Source organism: Oncorhynchus mykiss, chromosome 19, assembly GCF_013265735.2.
Source record: "Oncorhynchus mykiss isolate Arlee chromosome 19, USDA_OmykA_1.1, whole genome shotgun sequence".
NCBI classification, from domain to species: domain Eukaryota; kingdom Metazoa; phylum Chordata; class Actinopteri; order Salmoniformes; family Salmonidae; genus Oncorhynchus; species Oncorhynchus mykiss.
This window is the reverse complement of record NC_048583.1, coordinates 23,343,774-23,358,792: the sequence shown is the minus strand read 5'-3', so window position 1 is coordinate 23,358,792 and position 15,019 is coordinate 23,343,774. Positions and strand designations below refer to the sequence as shown.

The 15,019-nt window shown below is 43.4% G+C and overlaps 1 protein-coding gene across 2 annotated transcripts; it reads left to right on the top strand.

Annotated features, from left to right (window-relative positions):
• Positions 1–963: 963 nt before the first annotated feature.
• Positions 964–10,222, top strand: LOC110497480 (fos-related antigen 2). Of its 2 annotated transcripts, XM_021573603.2 has the most exons (5): positions 965–1,320; positions 1,509–1,628; positions 4,357–4,611; positions 4,863–4,970; positions 7,629–10,222. In XM_021573603.2, exons 3-5 carry the CDS (start codon positions 4,372–4,374, stop codon positions 8,160–8,162), a joined length of 882 nt encoding a protein of 293 aa, XP_021429278.1. In that variant the 5' UTR covers positions 965–1,320; positions 1,509–1,628; positions 4,357–4,371; the 3' UTR covers positions 8,163–10,222. The 2 variants fall into 2 exon arrangements, with proteins under 2 accessions (XP_021429277.1, XP_021429278.1); XM_021573602.2 differs by having other exon boundaries at positions 964–1,628.
• Positions 10,223–15,019: the final 4,797 nt, after the last annotated feature.

Genomic DNA, 15,019 nt, shown 5'->3' with positions numbered 1-15,019 from the left:
CAGTTAATATGGCATTTAGCAGGCCTTTTCTACGTGGCGTATTCTGGGCTCTATGCCCTCATGGAACTGCGTCTGAATTACCCCACATTTCATGTCGCATCCTTTGCTGTAGCTATGAAACACATTTTTGTGTAACACATTATCCACAGCTGCACTCTATGATAATTCCATAGCATTTTTTTGTGTTGTGTTTTGTTTCCAGATGTCCTTACAGCAAAATAACCTGCATGAACCACATAAGCAATATGCCTTTGCAAGATGTATTTTCTGAAATGTCACTGGTCCAAATAGTTCGATGTGCTATGAGGACTCGAGACGGGGGAAAGAATGTCGAGAAAGTGGTAGCGTTTCCTTTATTATTTCCCCGTTACTGATTTTTTTTTAAAGGGATATCATCTCTCTCGATTGCGTTCTCCCTCTCTCTTTCTCTCTCTTTGGTAAAAATCAAAAGCTTCAAACACTTTGAATAGTTATGAAATGAAAATCCACAAGGACTGCAAGATAAAGATATAACATGCGGTGATTAACTGCATAGACCTGCTCTGTGCGGCCCAGAGACCCTTTCCCTAGAGCAAGAGATGAGAAAGTGCGTTGAGGGAGGGGAGGTAATCCCTTCCAGTCTCTGACGTGTCTTTACCAAGGAAACCCACACGCGTGTCCACTGACGCAACTGCCCATTTCAGGAAACATGCGTCAATGGACCGTACCAAATCAGACAAACGGTGTATCTCACCTCCAACGGATTTTATATACATGTGCATAAACATTTAGCATAAACATAATAAATCCCCTTTAAATCCCCTTTAAATCCCCTATGTCATGTATAAACAATAAAACTGATTTACGATACTGTGTGCTGATTTTACAATCTTAGCTGTGATAACCCCTTCCCAAGTGAAGTGTCTACGCCCAGGGACTGTGACGTGGGAGCCGTTAGCGTAGATAAGCGGTTGCATTTGTTCATATTGCCATTAGAGTGAGTCATCTTAGGAAGTTCGGTGAAGGGATATAGAAAGAAATACAGAACTGTTCCAAGGGATAGCTGAAATAAATGTGTCTTGGGGAAGGGATTATATAGCGTAGGCTGAGGTGGAAAGCAAACAAAGCTTCTGTCTGTGACTCACACGCAAAACGGGTCTATTCTCCGTCAACTCTGTTTTGACAGCGAAAGTAGGTGTCCTGCTGACTTTTTTTTCTTGAAGTTGGCTCTTGTAGCACACCCGAATAGGCTAGCAGTGGAGGAAAGAACAATAGCTGAAGTTATTCTCAAGGAGATAATTATTTTGGAGTGGACAAAAACAAAATCGGCTTTACTTCTTGGTAATTACCTTAAGTTATTTAATTTCGAAGAGACTGGATTTATTGCACTAATAGCCAGGCTATTTTGACAATTTTGTGGGGGTTCTCAGTGTTTTAAAGACTGTTCAAGTCAACTGTTCGTTTTTTTTGAGAGCGTCGGAGCTCATATCATCTACTGAAATCGTCCTCTTTCCTGGATCATGTACCAGGACTACTCCGTGAACTACGACACCTCGTCCCGCGGCAGCAGCACTTCTCCGGCCCGGCCAGAGTCATTCACGAGCGGCAGCAGCACGATCGGCAGTCCAATCTCTACCTCAAGCTACCAGGTAACCAACACTATGTATTTTCTCTTCTCTCAAATGAAAATATTGATATTCACAACTATCATTAGCTTAATTTGAGTTTCATTGTATCTAAATGTCACTGCAGTTGTCTGAGTTTCTACCCACTGACACTCTTCGATTGGTAGCCTAACTTGATGCGTAGCTACAGTATTGTCAAGGCTATCACGCTGAAGACGGGTGCCAATTTTGGGATTTTGTCATGATGACGGTGTCTGCTTCTGCCAAATGGAACCAGTTGACGTGCGGAAGCACAATAGCTGGACTGGTCATAGTTTAAGTTGGTCTTTTGAAATGAGCCTATACTTCAAATGACATGATGGGTTACATCATCTTCGAGATAGTCAAGCATTGCCGTTGGTGCTTTCTCTACCCTGGAAGGGTTTAGTATTATGCAGGCAAAAGTTCCTGGAATCCTTTTAGTTTTTTGGGGGCGGAGGACAAGTATTCTGTTAAGTTTTTTTTTTCTCTTACAGCAGTGGTCAAGTCCCAGTATGTTATTGAGGACCAGAATCCGGGAAAGCGGGGAACGTTTTCCGGGGCACTAGGACTGACGTGATAGCTTATTGGAGACAAATCTCGGTGCCATGAAACGTGTTGGCTGTTTTATTTGGACCCCGCACCTGAAATGTTTCCAAACAATGGTGCTTTTCATGCATTTTAATTAGTTTACCCACGTTCGATTCACCTATTGTCTGTGCAAACTTGATTTTAGAATCGCCTTCCTTGACATATTTTCATTTACCAGAAATGTATGACCTCTCCGTGGGGCAACAGGCACCTCAATTTATTGTAATCAACCATTAGATTACTCAATTTATAGCTTTACCTTCTGGTTCGTTATCTGCCCCTGGGATTTATGAATGCAATGGAATTTTCACTGTTGCCTCACTTCTGGAATGTATTGGTGGGGGACCTGGTTTTTCTCTCTAGCCTAATATAATACTGCTTCTGCCTTACTGGAACTGACCGTTTTACGCACATGCGTTACATATCCCCAACATGACTCATCACAACATAATGGATGAATTAATCATCGAACATTGTAAGAGCTTTCATTGTCTGTGCAATGGACACGCTCACTGGTGTCATATCCTTGCCTTTAACTCTATCACCATAAAGGTGCCTCATGAGGGCTTAAGAGTATGCTTTATTTAGTAGGCCTCTACTATATTTTGCCTCATAGATGGTCACTTCTGTGCTGCAACTCACAATGTTGGTCAAATGTGTCACTGTCTTATGAGCGTTATAGTCTTCAGATACCCGAGTAACCTTGATGTCTTATCTAATCTATTTTATTAGATAGGTTACACTTGTATATGGAAAGAGATGGGCCTATCCAGTGATATCAGTGCCAATGCAAAACAACTATCACATTTTCTGACGGGAATAAACTAGTCATCACACCTTTGTCCTTTCTCCATGGATTGTATTTTTTTCCAGAGATGTACAATTCCATACCATGTTGCTCACCAGATGACTTGCTGATTGACGTAACTAAGCCCTTGTCTCCTATAGCCATAGTAAGATGGAGGCAGTAGCAGCACTACGGGCTTTCCCGCCATGATTCACTGAATGTGTCACTGACTGCCACTCTGGGGGTTAAACAGGCAAATCTAGACAGTGTTTGTGTGTGGAGTCAGTGATTCACTACTACAGTAGGCTTCAATGTAGAGGATTTGTGAGTATGATTAAGAGTGGGTGACCTGTGTGTTCAAGGTGGTTAAGCTACAGGGCTTGGAAATTGATAGCAGAGTCAAATAGCCTACATGTCAAGTGGTGTGTTTCTCTGCTGTAACAAGTGGGGGGAAAAAAATGAATGGAAATTGAGATCTGTGAAATAGTCACCATGTTGGTATGTTACTCCAATACAATGATGGGTCTTCCCCTAGAGTTGACACAACTTACTTGCTAGGCCCTGCCCCAGAATTTTGGGCAACCAATGGACTCCAATGGATAGTCAAGTCCACCACCTGGACAAGGACAAGCTCACTTTTAAATGGTATGAAAGCCTGTGAAGGCTATGTTGATAAACATTTTTTTTTTTTTTTTTTGTAAGTGTTTAAATGGCTGAATAATTTAACAGTGCTGCAGGAGGAGCAACTGTGATTCCTGAAATTCAGAGCCAGTTCATGGAGTATTTTTAAAATCTGAAATTATACTTTTGTTACATTATTTGCTAGCCCAGCTGGTTAGCTAGCACGCAGTCTCATTGACCTCCAAATGTTGCTAATGCTAGTTAGCTAGCCAGCCACTTAATATATATTGTTTTCTTAAGGTGTATGTTAGCTAGCTAAGTTAGCAATGTTATGAAATATAACTCCCATCTGCTGTCGACATGAGGATATGATTTGAGAGCACTAGTTGGCTCCAATTGCATGCTGGCAGGGAATTCAGAGCCATTCAGTGGCTAGCTACACTACAAATATAATTTTACCAGCTTCACATGAAGCAATTGTTATAGCAGTCCACCACAACATACCCAAGAGTTTCCTGATTAGCAAGGGGAAGTCTGAAATTAAACAGTCTGTATTAGAAACAGTTTGATTTTGGCAGTGGTTGAATTGGGCTTCCTGTGAAAATGTCAGAGGTTGCAATAGTAAGCAAAGGATCAATTGTCATCTTAATCATCCACTCACCATTTCTCTCCTGATCTGCCCTCTTTCTCCCTCTCCCAACCTCCCTTTCTCTTTGCTACCTTACCTGTATCTAGAAATACCGGGCCGACATGCCTGGCTCTAGCAGTGCCTTCATCCCCACGATAAACGCCATAACGACCAGCCAGGACCTGCAGTGGATGGTGCAGCCCACAGTGATCACCTCCATGTCCAACCCTTACTCACGCTCCCACCCCTACAGCCACCACCTCTCCAACAGCCCCGGGCTCCTGGGTCACACTGCCCTCGCCCGCCCGGGTGTCATACGCTCTGTCGGGGACACCCGCGTACGACGAAGGAGAGATGAGCAGGTGAGGACCACAAGTGTACAGATGCTTGTGTTCAAAAGTTACATGTGTGGAGAGCATCTTGTGGCGGCAAACAACATTTTAAAATATCTTCTAATATTGTAAAACAGAGTTCTACTTTCAAAGTACCAAGATGTGAGGAATTTGGCGATTTTGACGATGATGGCTTATAGTTGTAAACCCAAATCTTCTCTACTTGTTTGTTCTGTTCAGCTTAAGTGTTAATGACAACTCAGTGTTCTTTTTGCCCTCAGCTTACCCCTGAGGAAGAGGAGAAGAGGAGGGTGAGGCGCGAGAGGAACAAATTGGCAGCCGCCAAGTGCCGCAATCGCAGACGAGAGCTCACCGAGATGCTCCAAGGGGTTAGTTAGACAACTGCACAACACACTCTCCTACGCGTACACACATGCACATACATACGCCCCTGTCAGTTTAAATTCCAGAGACTCTCTATTTGTTAACTTAGTTGCTACAATTCTTCATATGTTGTGCACTTGCAGTACAAACGAGGCACCAAAGGGGGGAAAAACATATTCCCTTGTGCAGAACAGTTTCATGTTCAGCTCAGTTCACTAACACTTCTCAAACAGTGTTGCACGTATTTATGCGTCGACCTCAAACCAGAACCTTGCGACACTGGTTTGTCTAGGTCTCTCGGAGGACTTTAGCTATTAGCACTAAGTCGTGCTGACAGTGGATGTAAGGGTTTTTGTCTGGGTGCAGACAGCTGTAGACATGGACAGGGCTGGGCCCTAACCCTCCTAGCTAAGCAGACAGCACCAATTAGACTCATTAGCTCAATTACAAAAGAAACAGGAAAGGAATGTGCTGCAGGCAGCTGTCATTATGAATGGGAGATGTTTTATAAAGTGGGAGTTTCATCTCTTACTATCCCATGCAATTTTGACGAATCCATGGCTACACCCTCCAACTGCTTCCAGCAAAAACGCCTTCCCTCCACCACACACAACTCTTAGTTGAATTACCAAATAAGGAAGTGTCATATTCCAGCTATGTCAGCAAACTTATCTATCTTGTTCTATTGCTCCTATTTTTTTGGGGTGGGGGGGTCTGCTAGTTTGTCTCCAACACAAAGATATGAGAAAGTAGGAAACAAAGTTCTCAGACAGGCCTGTGACTTATCTGTTTTCTGCCCTCCCGATCTGGTGACTACAGGCTTCAAAGGGTCTGTCTTTGTCTGCTGGGTCCGTGACACATTAATGACACATTACGCTAGAGGAAACGCGCTGTGTTTTGCGTGTTACATCACGGAACTCCATCTGAGAACAACAACCTTAAACATAAATGTGTTTTTTTGGGGGGGGACAAAGTTGTAATAGGAATTACTTTTAGTATCAGGATAACGGTCACACCACCAAGATGTGTATTGATTGCCCTTTTGCTGTATCTCAACTCTTTTCCTTAGCAAACTTATAGTACCTTCAGAAAGTATTCATACCCCTAGACTTTTTCCAAATGTTGTCTTACAGCCTGAATTTAAAATGGATTAAACTGAGATTGTCACTGGCCTTCAGTACACACAATACCCCATAATGTCAGTGGAATTATGTAAATAAGTTCAGGAGTAAGAATGTGTAAGTGTCATGGACTCACAATAATACAATAGTGTTAACATGATTTTTGAATGACCTCTATCTCTGTACCCAAATGAACATCTGTAAGGTCCCTCAGTTGATCAGTGAATTTCAAACACAGATTCAACCTCAAAAACCAGGGAGGTTTTTCAATGCCTCACAAAGGGCACCTATCGGTAGATGGTTCAAAATAAATAAAGGCAGACATTGAATATCCCTTTGAGCATGATGAAGTTATTAATTACACTTTGGATGGTGTATCAATTCACCATGTGATTACAAAGATACAGCCGTCCTTCCTAACTCAGTTGCCGGAGAGGAAGTAAACCGTTCAGTAATTTCACCATGAGGCCAGATACTGAGTTGAATGGCTATGATAGGAAAAAACTGAGGATTGATCAACAAGATTATAGTTACTCCACAATACTAACCTAATTGACAGTGTGAAAAGAAGGAAGCCTGTACAGAATAAAAATATTCTAAAACATGTATCCTGTTTGCAACAAGGCACTAAAGAAAAAAAATGAGCAAAAAAAAATATGGCAAAGCAATTCACTTTTTGTTCTGAATACGTGTTATGTTTGATGCAAATCCAACACATTACTGAGTATCACTCAATATTTTCACGCATAGTGGTGGTTGCGTCATGTTATGGGTATGCTTTTAATCGTTAAGGACTGAGTTTCAGGATTAAAAATGTACATAATGGAACTAAGCACAGGCAAAATCCTAGAGGAAAATCTAGGTCAGTCTGCTTTCCACCAGACACTGGGAGACGACTTCACCTTACAGCAGGACAATAGCCTAAAACACAAGGCTAAATCTACACGGGAGTTGCTTATCAAGAAGACAGTGAATGTTCCTGTGTCTGAGTTTGGACTTAAATCTACTTAAATCTATGGCAAGACCTGAACATGGTTGTCTAGCAATGATACATTTGAAAAGAATAATGGGAAAATGGTGCACAATCAAGGTGTGGAAAGCTCTGAAATTGCCCATAAAGACTCACCGCTGTAAGTATTTACTCAGGGGTGTGAATACCTTTGTAAATGAGATTTCTGTATTTAATTTTCAATAAATGTGCTAAAAATTCTAAAGCATATTTTCACTTTGTCATTATGGGGTATTGCATCTAATCCATTTTTAATTCAGACTGTAAAACAGAATGTGGAGTAAGTAAAGGGTTATGAATACTTTCTGAAGGCACTGTACAATGTGCTTTGGGTTCTTTTGGGGAAATGGCGACCTCTTGTGGTAGCATTAGGTGATGTAGAAACTTACCAATGTGAACCTTAAACAGTGGTTGGGGCTTTGCTGTCTAATCCATACACCAGAATTGTAATTGAGCTGAATATGAACCCTTCAGATACTGAAGATAAAAAAAAAGTGTCCTTATCAGCTGTTTTTTGTTGCTGTGGTTTACAGGAGACTGAGGAACTGGAGGAAGAGAAGTCTGATCTACAGAAAGAGATCGAGACACTGCAGAAGGAGAAGGACAAGTTGGAGTTCATGCTGGTGGCCCACAACCCCATGTGCAAGCTGCCCCCCAACGATCGCCAACAGAGGGGCCACCACCAGCAGCAGTGTGCCCCTCTCCCTCTGACCATGCGCAACAGTCTGGGTCCCCGAGGCCCCATCAACCCCGTTGTGGTGAAGCAAGAACCTCAAGAAGACGACGTGGAAGGCAGGTCCCAGCGCTCTGTCATTAAGCCTATCTGTCTTGGGGGAGGTAGTGGGATCTTCTGCGATAGTGACAGCCTCAACACCCCGGTGGTGGCAGCCTCCACCCCAGCATCCACACCCAGCGCCCCCAGCCTCATATTCACCTACCCCAGCATGCTGGAGCCCGAGAGCCCCTCGCCATCCTCTGAGTCCTGCTCGAAGGCTCACCTGCGCAGCAGCAGCAGCGGGGATCAGTCTTCGGACTCCCTCAACTCGCCCACCCTCCTGGCCCTCTGAGCAGGGACAGTTATGGTGAGTTTGTGGGGGAGGGCGAGCAGCGCCCCCTTCTTGGCAGACAAAGCACACTCATACCTGGACCAAGCCAGCCGTGAGCTGTGTTCTTGCCACCAGGAACCCTCAAGGGCTAAGCCGCTTGTTTTTCTCATACGCGTCAGTGTGATTTAAATCAAATAAAATGTATACCCAAATGTGTGCACCTGTACCAGCCAGTGTCATCCCTTCATTTCAACTCCAGCACCTCAATTTGCTTGTTGAGCAATAAACAGATGACATGGAGGTGAGAAATGCCAGCAAAGCCATTCATATGAGGCGAAAACAGTGGAAAGCAAGACATATATTTTTAGATCAACATTAAGTAAAGCCATCTGGTGACAGTTGCACTCTCCTACGATCAATTTATCAATAAATCACTAAATGAGAAATAATTTCCTTGACATCCCTCCTGTTTGAAGGAGGGATACAGAGACAATGGAGAGATTTCAAAAGACAGTGTTCATAAACATCTGACTATTTCTATATCTACTTGTATTTATGGCGTGTGCTAATATTTTCTAAATGTGTCCTTGCGTTCTGATGTCTTCTGATCTGGCTGTAGAACAGCAAAAATGGTTCATAGGGTGAGCTGTAAAGCCACAGTGTCTCATAGGAAAAGAGCCAATTTTTACTCAATGCCTTGTTTGTCACCAGTCTACTCCTAACATTGATCATAGTATCGATGGCCATCATATTGATGTTTTCCTCAGTAACGTACCTGAACTATATGCATTTATTACAAGTTTGTGCGATTTACATTGTGAGGGATTTCTCTTCTGTGTGGTGGTTGAATACAATTTATTTTAAGGAGCAGCATGGGAGGCATTGGGGTTTAAATGCTGAAGTGATATCTGAGGAGAAATTGAAACCGTGTTCCCTTCTACTTCTAAAATGTCATTCACCAAGACAGTTTGACCAATGAGGTTATTGTGAGCAACTCCTTATACCCCCACTACTGATGGCAAGTTCAACCAGACACTCTAGAGCTTGATTGAAAATTAGCCATTTGTTTTGTATCAGCATTCTTTTTTTCCTCTCGCCTGTAACAAACTCTGGCTTTGTCAGAAAAAGGGGATTGGATATTGCCCAGTGATCTCAATATTCCCTTGCAATAGGGTAGGTTTCGAAACCAAGAAAAGACATCTGTACTAAAGGAGTGGTCTGGTTGAACTTTTCAGATGCTACTGTGGTGTGAAAACATGGTAATAGTAACACTGGCTACATAATTTTGTAATTTCATCATTAATGTTCTTAAGGGGCAACACCAATATGTGTGCAGGTGACCCTATTATCAACAAGCACATTGTAACCTGTTCACTGGCCATTGTGGCCATTTCAGACCCATAGCAAAAACAATGCACTTCCCAATTCCTTTTGACTGATGGGACAAATGAGATTTTCTTTACAGCTGGCCTGAGGTGGAAGAGGAATGTCTTGAGGATAATGGTGAAAAAACACTCGTTTGTGTTTTATGGGACAGAGGGTTAAGGATACCAAGCACTGAAATGGATAGAATTGCAATATTTCAGATGTATTGTTTACTTCAAAAATTCTTTACATGGCCAGTGGGGTAATGACCATTGTGGTGATCACAGGACAGAAGACGGACTGAAACATTTGTTGTGCTGGGTGCAGCAAATAAGACGTAAAAAGCATTGCTGCTGTTGTGGACTAGTCACATCACTTATTGATCTTTGTTTGGATGGTCATAGTATCACATGATGGCATTTGGACAACTCCTATCATGCATTGGGATAAATTGCAGACCAAGAAAAAAAAGAACGTAATTGTCAGTTTCTTGTCTGTTCAAGTCTTTTGAACCCCCTAAAAACACGTAGGAAAGCCATCAACTTTAGATATTCTACTGTACATGTCATCTGCGGTATGTCTTCTGTTTTTGAAATCTATTTCTTATTTTTCCAAATGCTTTAATTGTTTAAAATTAATCAAAACAAACAAAACAGCAATGTGTCGCAATGTTTGTTAATTTCGTAATTCAATAATAAAAAGCATTTTCAACAAGGGATTCTTGAAAGCTGCTATTGTTCATCATTTAGGTCTTCAGTGTCTATGGGCAATGCAGTGTCATTTTTGTATCTCTGAACATTAGGCACATTTGATTTGAAAGGCGGCGTACCTCTAAATTAGGGCTTGATTCAATCTGTATTGCAAAAGATCCAGGGTATAGCAGGATGGACATTTTAAAGACAATGTTCCCGCATTAATGGAGACTGCATTCATGGTAAACGCTGTATATCTCGGCTCAATCGGACATTAGGCTACCTTTTTACATTTCAATCGTGCTATACCACAGATCTTCCTCGATCCGGATTGAATCGAGCCCTTAAGTGGAGTATGAGTAGAGTAAACCACCTGTCATGCAATAGCAGAACATAACACTGCCATAAAAGATGGCGAAAATGTCAATACAGGAGGATTCACGGTGGGGTGGAAGTCAGTGTTACACATGCACACATCTTGGTAGGTCGTTCTAAGCAGTCAGTTTCAGTCAGTCCTCGTCTTGTCCCATATATCTTCGCATATCTTATTTTCTTTTCCAAAAACACTCTCCTGCAACCCACCTCACCAATTTAAAAAAATATATTTTTATCTGAAATCCACAATAGAAGCTAGCCAGTTTACTGGCTAAAGTTAGTATTCCGCTAACCATGGTTTGTGGTCATCAGCTATCCTTTCGCTCAAATCTATCGGCAGTTTTGTACAATGCAACCCAGAACATACCGGAGATATTTTTCTCTCCATATCCCCGGATTTCAACCGCAAGCTCTGGACATTTACACCTGGATCTCGCAGCTAGATGGCTGCTATCCGTGTGACTTGGCTTACGTCGATCCCGGAGCAAACATCAATATTCCGGAGCTAGCTAGCTGAAGAGATCCATCAGCCACTCCTGGGCTACAATCACCTATCCGGACCCGTTTTACTGCCGATACGGAGCCTTCACGACTGGACTACTGACGTTATCTGCCCGAGGGAGCTATCCAACTGGCCCCTCCGTCGTGACGTTACCTGAACACCCATCTGCGGCCCGCTAATCGTTAGCTGTCTTATCGGCTGCAATCTGAATAGGTCTATCGGGCAATTTTTCTTGGGTCACTATAACTATATCGCCAATTGGATTGATCCCCTCTACCACACGGAACCCCACTAATCTACCGACGGAAATGCATAAGGTGGCTAAAAACAGACCTCCATCCTAAGCCAACTTGCTACCGATGGCCAGGCTTGCTGTCTGAATTGCCGTGACCCCAACCAACCTCACTACTCACTGGACCCTTATGATCACTCGACTAAGCATGCCTCTCCTTAATGTCAATATGCCTTGTCCATTGCTGTTCTGGTTAGTGTTTATTGGCTTATTTCACTGTAGATCCTCTAGCCCTGCCTTATCCGACCTTTCAGTTCCACCACCCACACATGCGATGACGTCACCTGGCTTCAATTATGTTTCTAGAGACAATCTCTCATCACTCAATACCTAGGTTTACCTCCACTGTATTCACATCCTACCATACCTTTGTCTGTACATTATACCTTGAAACTATCTTATCACCCCCAGAAACCTCCTTTTACTCTCTGTTCCAGCCCTGCAGTGCCTAGCTCCACTCCTATTCCCCAGGTGCTCTCTTTTGATGACTTCTGTAACCGTAATAGCCTTGGTTTCATGCATGTTAACATTAGAAGCATCCTCCCTAAGTTTGTTTTATTCACTGCTTTAGCACACTCTGCCAACCCGGATGTTCTAGCCGTGTCTGAATCCTGGCTTAGGAAGACCACCAAAAATTCAGAAATTTTCATCCCTAACTACAACATTTTCAGACAAGATAGAACGGCCAAAGGGGGCGGTGTTGCAATCTACTGCAAAGATAGCCTGCATAGTTCTGTCCTACTATCCAGGTCAGTACCCAAACAATTTTAACTTCTAACTTTAAAAACTACTCTCTAAAAACAAGTCTCTCACCATTGCCGCCTGCTAAGAATTCTGACTCTCACAGACCTGTTAGTTTTTCTTTAAGAAGCCCTCCTGTTCTCCACTCATTTCCTGTATTAACTGCACCTGTTTGAATTCGTTACCTGTATAAAAGACACCTGTCCACACACTCAATCAAACAGACTCCAACCGCTCCACAATGGCCAAGACCAGAGAGCTGTGTAAGGACATCAGGGGTAAAATTGTAGACCTGCATAAGGCTGGGATGGGCTACAGGACAATAGGCAAGCAGCTTGGTGAGAAGGAAACGACTGTTGGCGCAATTATTAGAAAATGGAAGAAGTTCAAGATGACGGTCAATCACCCTCGGTCTGGGGCTCCATGCAATATCTCACCTCGTGGGGCATCAATGATCATGAGGAAGGTGAGGGATCAGCACAGAACTACACGGCAGGACCTGGTCAATTACCTGAAGAGAGCTGGGACCACAGTCTCAAAGAAAACCATTAGTAACACACTACGCCGTCATGGATTAAAATCCTGCAGCGCACGCAAGGTCCCCCTGCTCAAGCCAGCGCATGTCCAGGCCCATCTGAAGTTTGCCAATGACCATCTGGATGGTCTGATGAGACAAAAATAGAGCTTTTTGGTCTAAACTCCACTTGCCGTGTTTGGAGGAAGAAGAAGGATGAGTACAACCCCAAGAACACCATCCCAACTGTGAAGCATGGAGGTGGAAACATCATTCTTTGGGGATGCTTTTCTGCAAAGGGGACAGGACTGCACCGTATTGAGGGGAGGATGGATGGGGCCATGTATCGCGAGATCTTGGCAAACAACCTCCTTCCCTCAGTAAGAGCATTGAAGATGGGTCGTGGCTGTGTCTTCCAGCATGACAATGACCCAAAACACACAGCCAGGGCAACTAAGGAGTGGCTCCGTAAGAAGCATCTCAAGGTCCTGGAGTGGCCTAGCCAGTCTCCAGACCTGAACCCAATAGAACATCTTTGGAGGGAGCTGAAGCATCCGTATTGCCCAGCGACAGCCCCGAAACCTGAAGGCTCTGGAGAAGGTCTGTATGGAGGAGTGGGCCAAAATCTCTGCTGCAGTGTGTGCAAACCTGGTCAAGAACTACAGGAAACATACGATCTCTGTAATTGCAAACAAAGGTTTCTGTACCAAATATTAAGTTCTGCTTTTCTGATGTATCAAATACTTATGTCATACAATAAAATGCAAATCAATTACTTAAAAATCATACAATGTGATTTTCTGGATTTTTGTTTTAGATTCCGTCTCTCACAGTTGAAGTGTACCTGTGATAAAAATGACAGACTACATGCTTTGTAAGTAGGAAAACCTGCAAAATCGGCAGTGTATCAAATACTTGTTCTCCCCACTGTATGTGAACTGATTGCCCCCCATCTATCTTCAGAGCTCGTGCTGCTAGGCGACCTAGTCTGGAACATGCTTAACACCCCAGCTGTCCTACAATCTAAGCTTGATACCCTCAATCTCACACAAATTATCAATGAACCTATCAGGTACCACCCCAAAGCTGTAAACACAGGCACCCTCATAGATATTTCTAACCAACTTGCCCTCTAAATACACCTCTGCTGTTTTCAACCAAGATCTCAGCGATCACTACCTCATTGCCTGCATCCGTAATGGGTCAGTGGTCAAACGACCTCCACTCATTACTGTCAAATGCTCCCTGAAACACTTCAGCGAGCAGGCCTTTCTAATCGACCTGGCCGGGGTATCCTGGAAGGATATTGATCTCATCCCGTCAGTAGAGGATGCCTGGTTATTTTTTCAAAAATGCCTTCCTCACCATATTAAATAAGCATGCCCCATTCAAGAAATTTAGAACCAGGAACCAGACCTGACTGCCCTTAACCAACACAAAAACATCCTATGGCGTTCTGCATTAGCATCGAACAGCCCCTGTGATATGCAACTTTTCAGGGAAGCTAGAAACCAATATACACAGGCAGTTAGAAAAGCCAAGGCTAGCTTTTTCAAGCAGAAATGTGCTTCCTGCAACACAAACTCAAAAAAGTTCTGGGACACTGTAAAGAGGGAGAATAAGAACACCTTCTCCCAGCTGCCCACTGCACTGAAGATATGAAACACTGTCACCACCGATAAATTATAATTGAGAATTTCAATAAGCATTTTTCTACGGCTGGCCATGCTTTCCACCTGGCTACCCCTAACCCGGTCAACAGCACTGCACCCCCCACAGCTACTCGCCCAAGCCTTCCCCATTTCTCCTTCTCCCAAATCCAGTCAGCTGGTGTTCTGAAAGAGCTTCAAAATCTGGACCCATAAAAATCAGCCGGGCTACATAATCTGGACCCTTTTCTTTCTAAAATTATCTGCTGAAATTGTTGCCACCCCTATTACTAGCCTGTTCAACCTCTCTTTCGTGTCGTCTGAGATTCCCAAAGATTGGAAAGCAGCTGCTGTCATCCCCCTCTTCAAAGGGGGGACACTCTTGACCCAAACTGCTACAGACCTATATCTCTCCTACCTTGCCTTTCTAAGGTCTTCGAAAGCCAAATCAACAAACAGATTACCGACCATTTCGAATTCCACCATACCTTCTCCGTTATGCAATCTGGTTTCAGGGCTGGTCATGGGTGCACCTCAGCCACGCTCAAGGTCCTAAACGATATCTTTACCGCCATCCATAAGAAACAATACTGTGCAGCCGTTTTCATTGACCTGGCCAAGGCTTTCGACTCTTTCAATCACCACATCCTCATCGGCAGACTCGACTGCCTTGGTTTCTCAAATGATTGCCTCGCCTGGTTCACCAACTACTTCTCTGATAGGGTTCAGTGTGTCAAATCAGAGGGTC

Coding starts and splice junctions, on each gene's coding strand:
- LOC110497480 (XM_021573602.2), top strand. CDS start 1,500: ATGTACCAGGACTACTCCGTGAACTACGACACCTCGTCCCGCGGCAGC. Junction 1,629..4,356: donor TCTCTACCTCAAGCTACCAG/GTAACCAACACT, acceptor ACCTGTATCTAG/AAATACCGGGCCGACATGCC. Junction 4,971..7,628: donor TCACCGAGATGCTCCAAGGG/GTTAGTTAGACA, acceptor TGTGGTTTACAG/GAGACTGAGGAACTGGAGGA.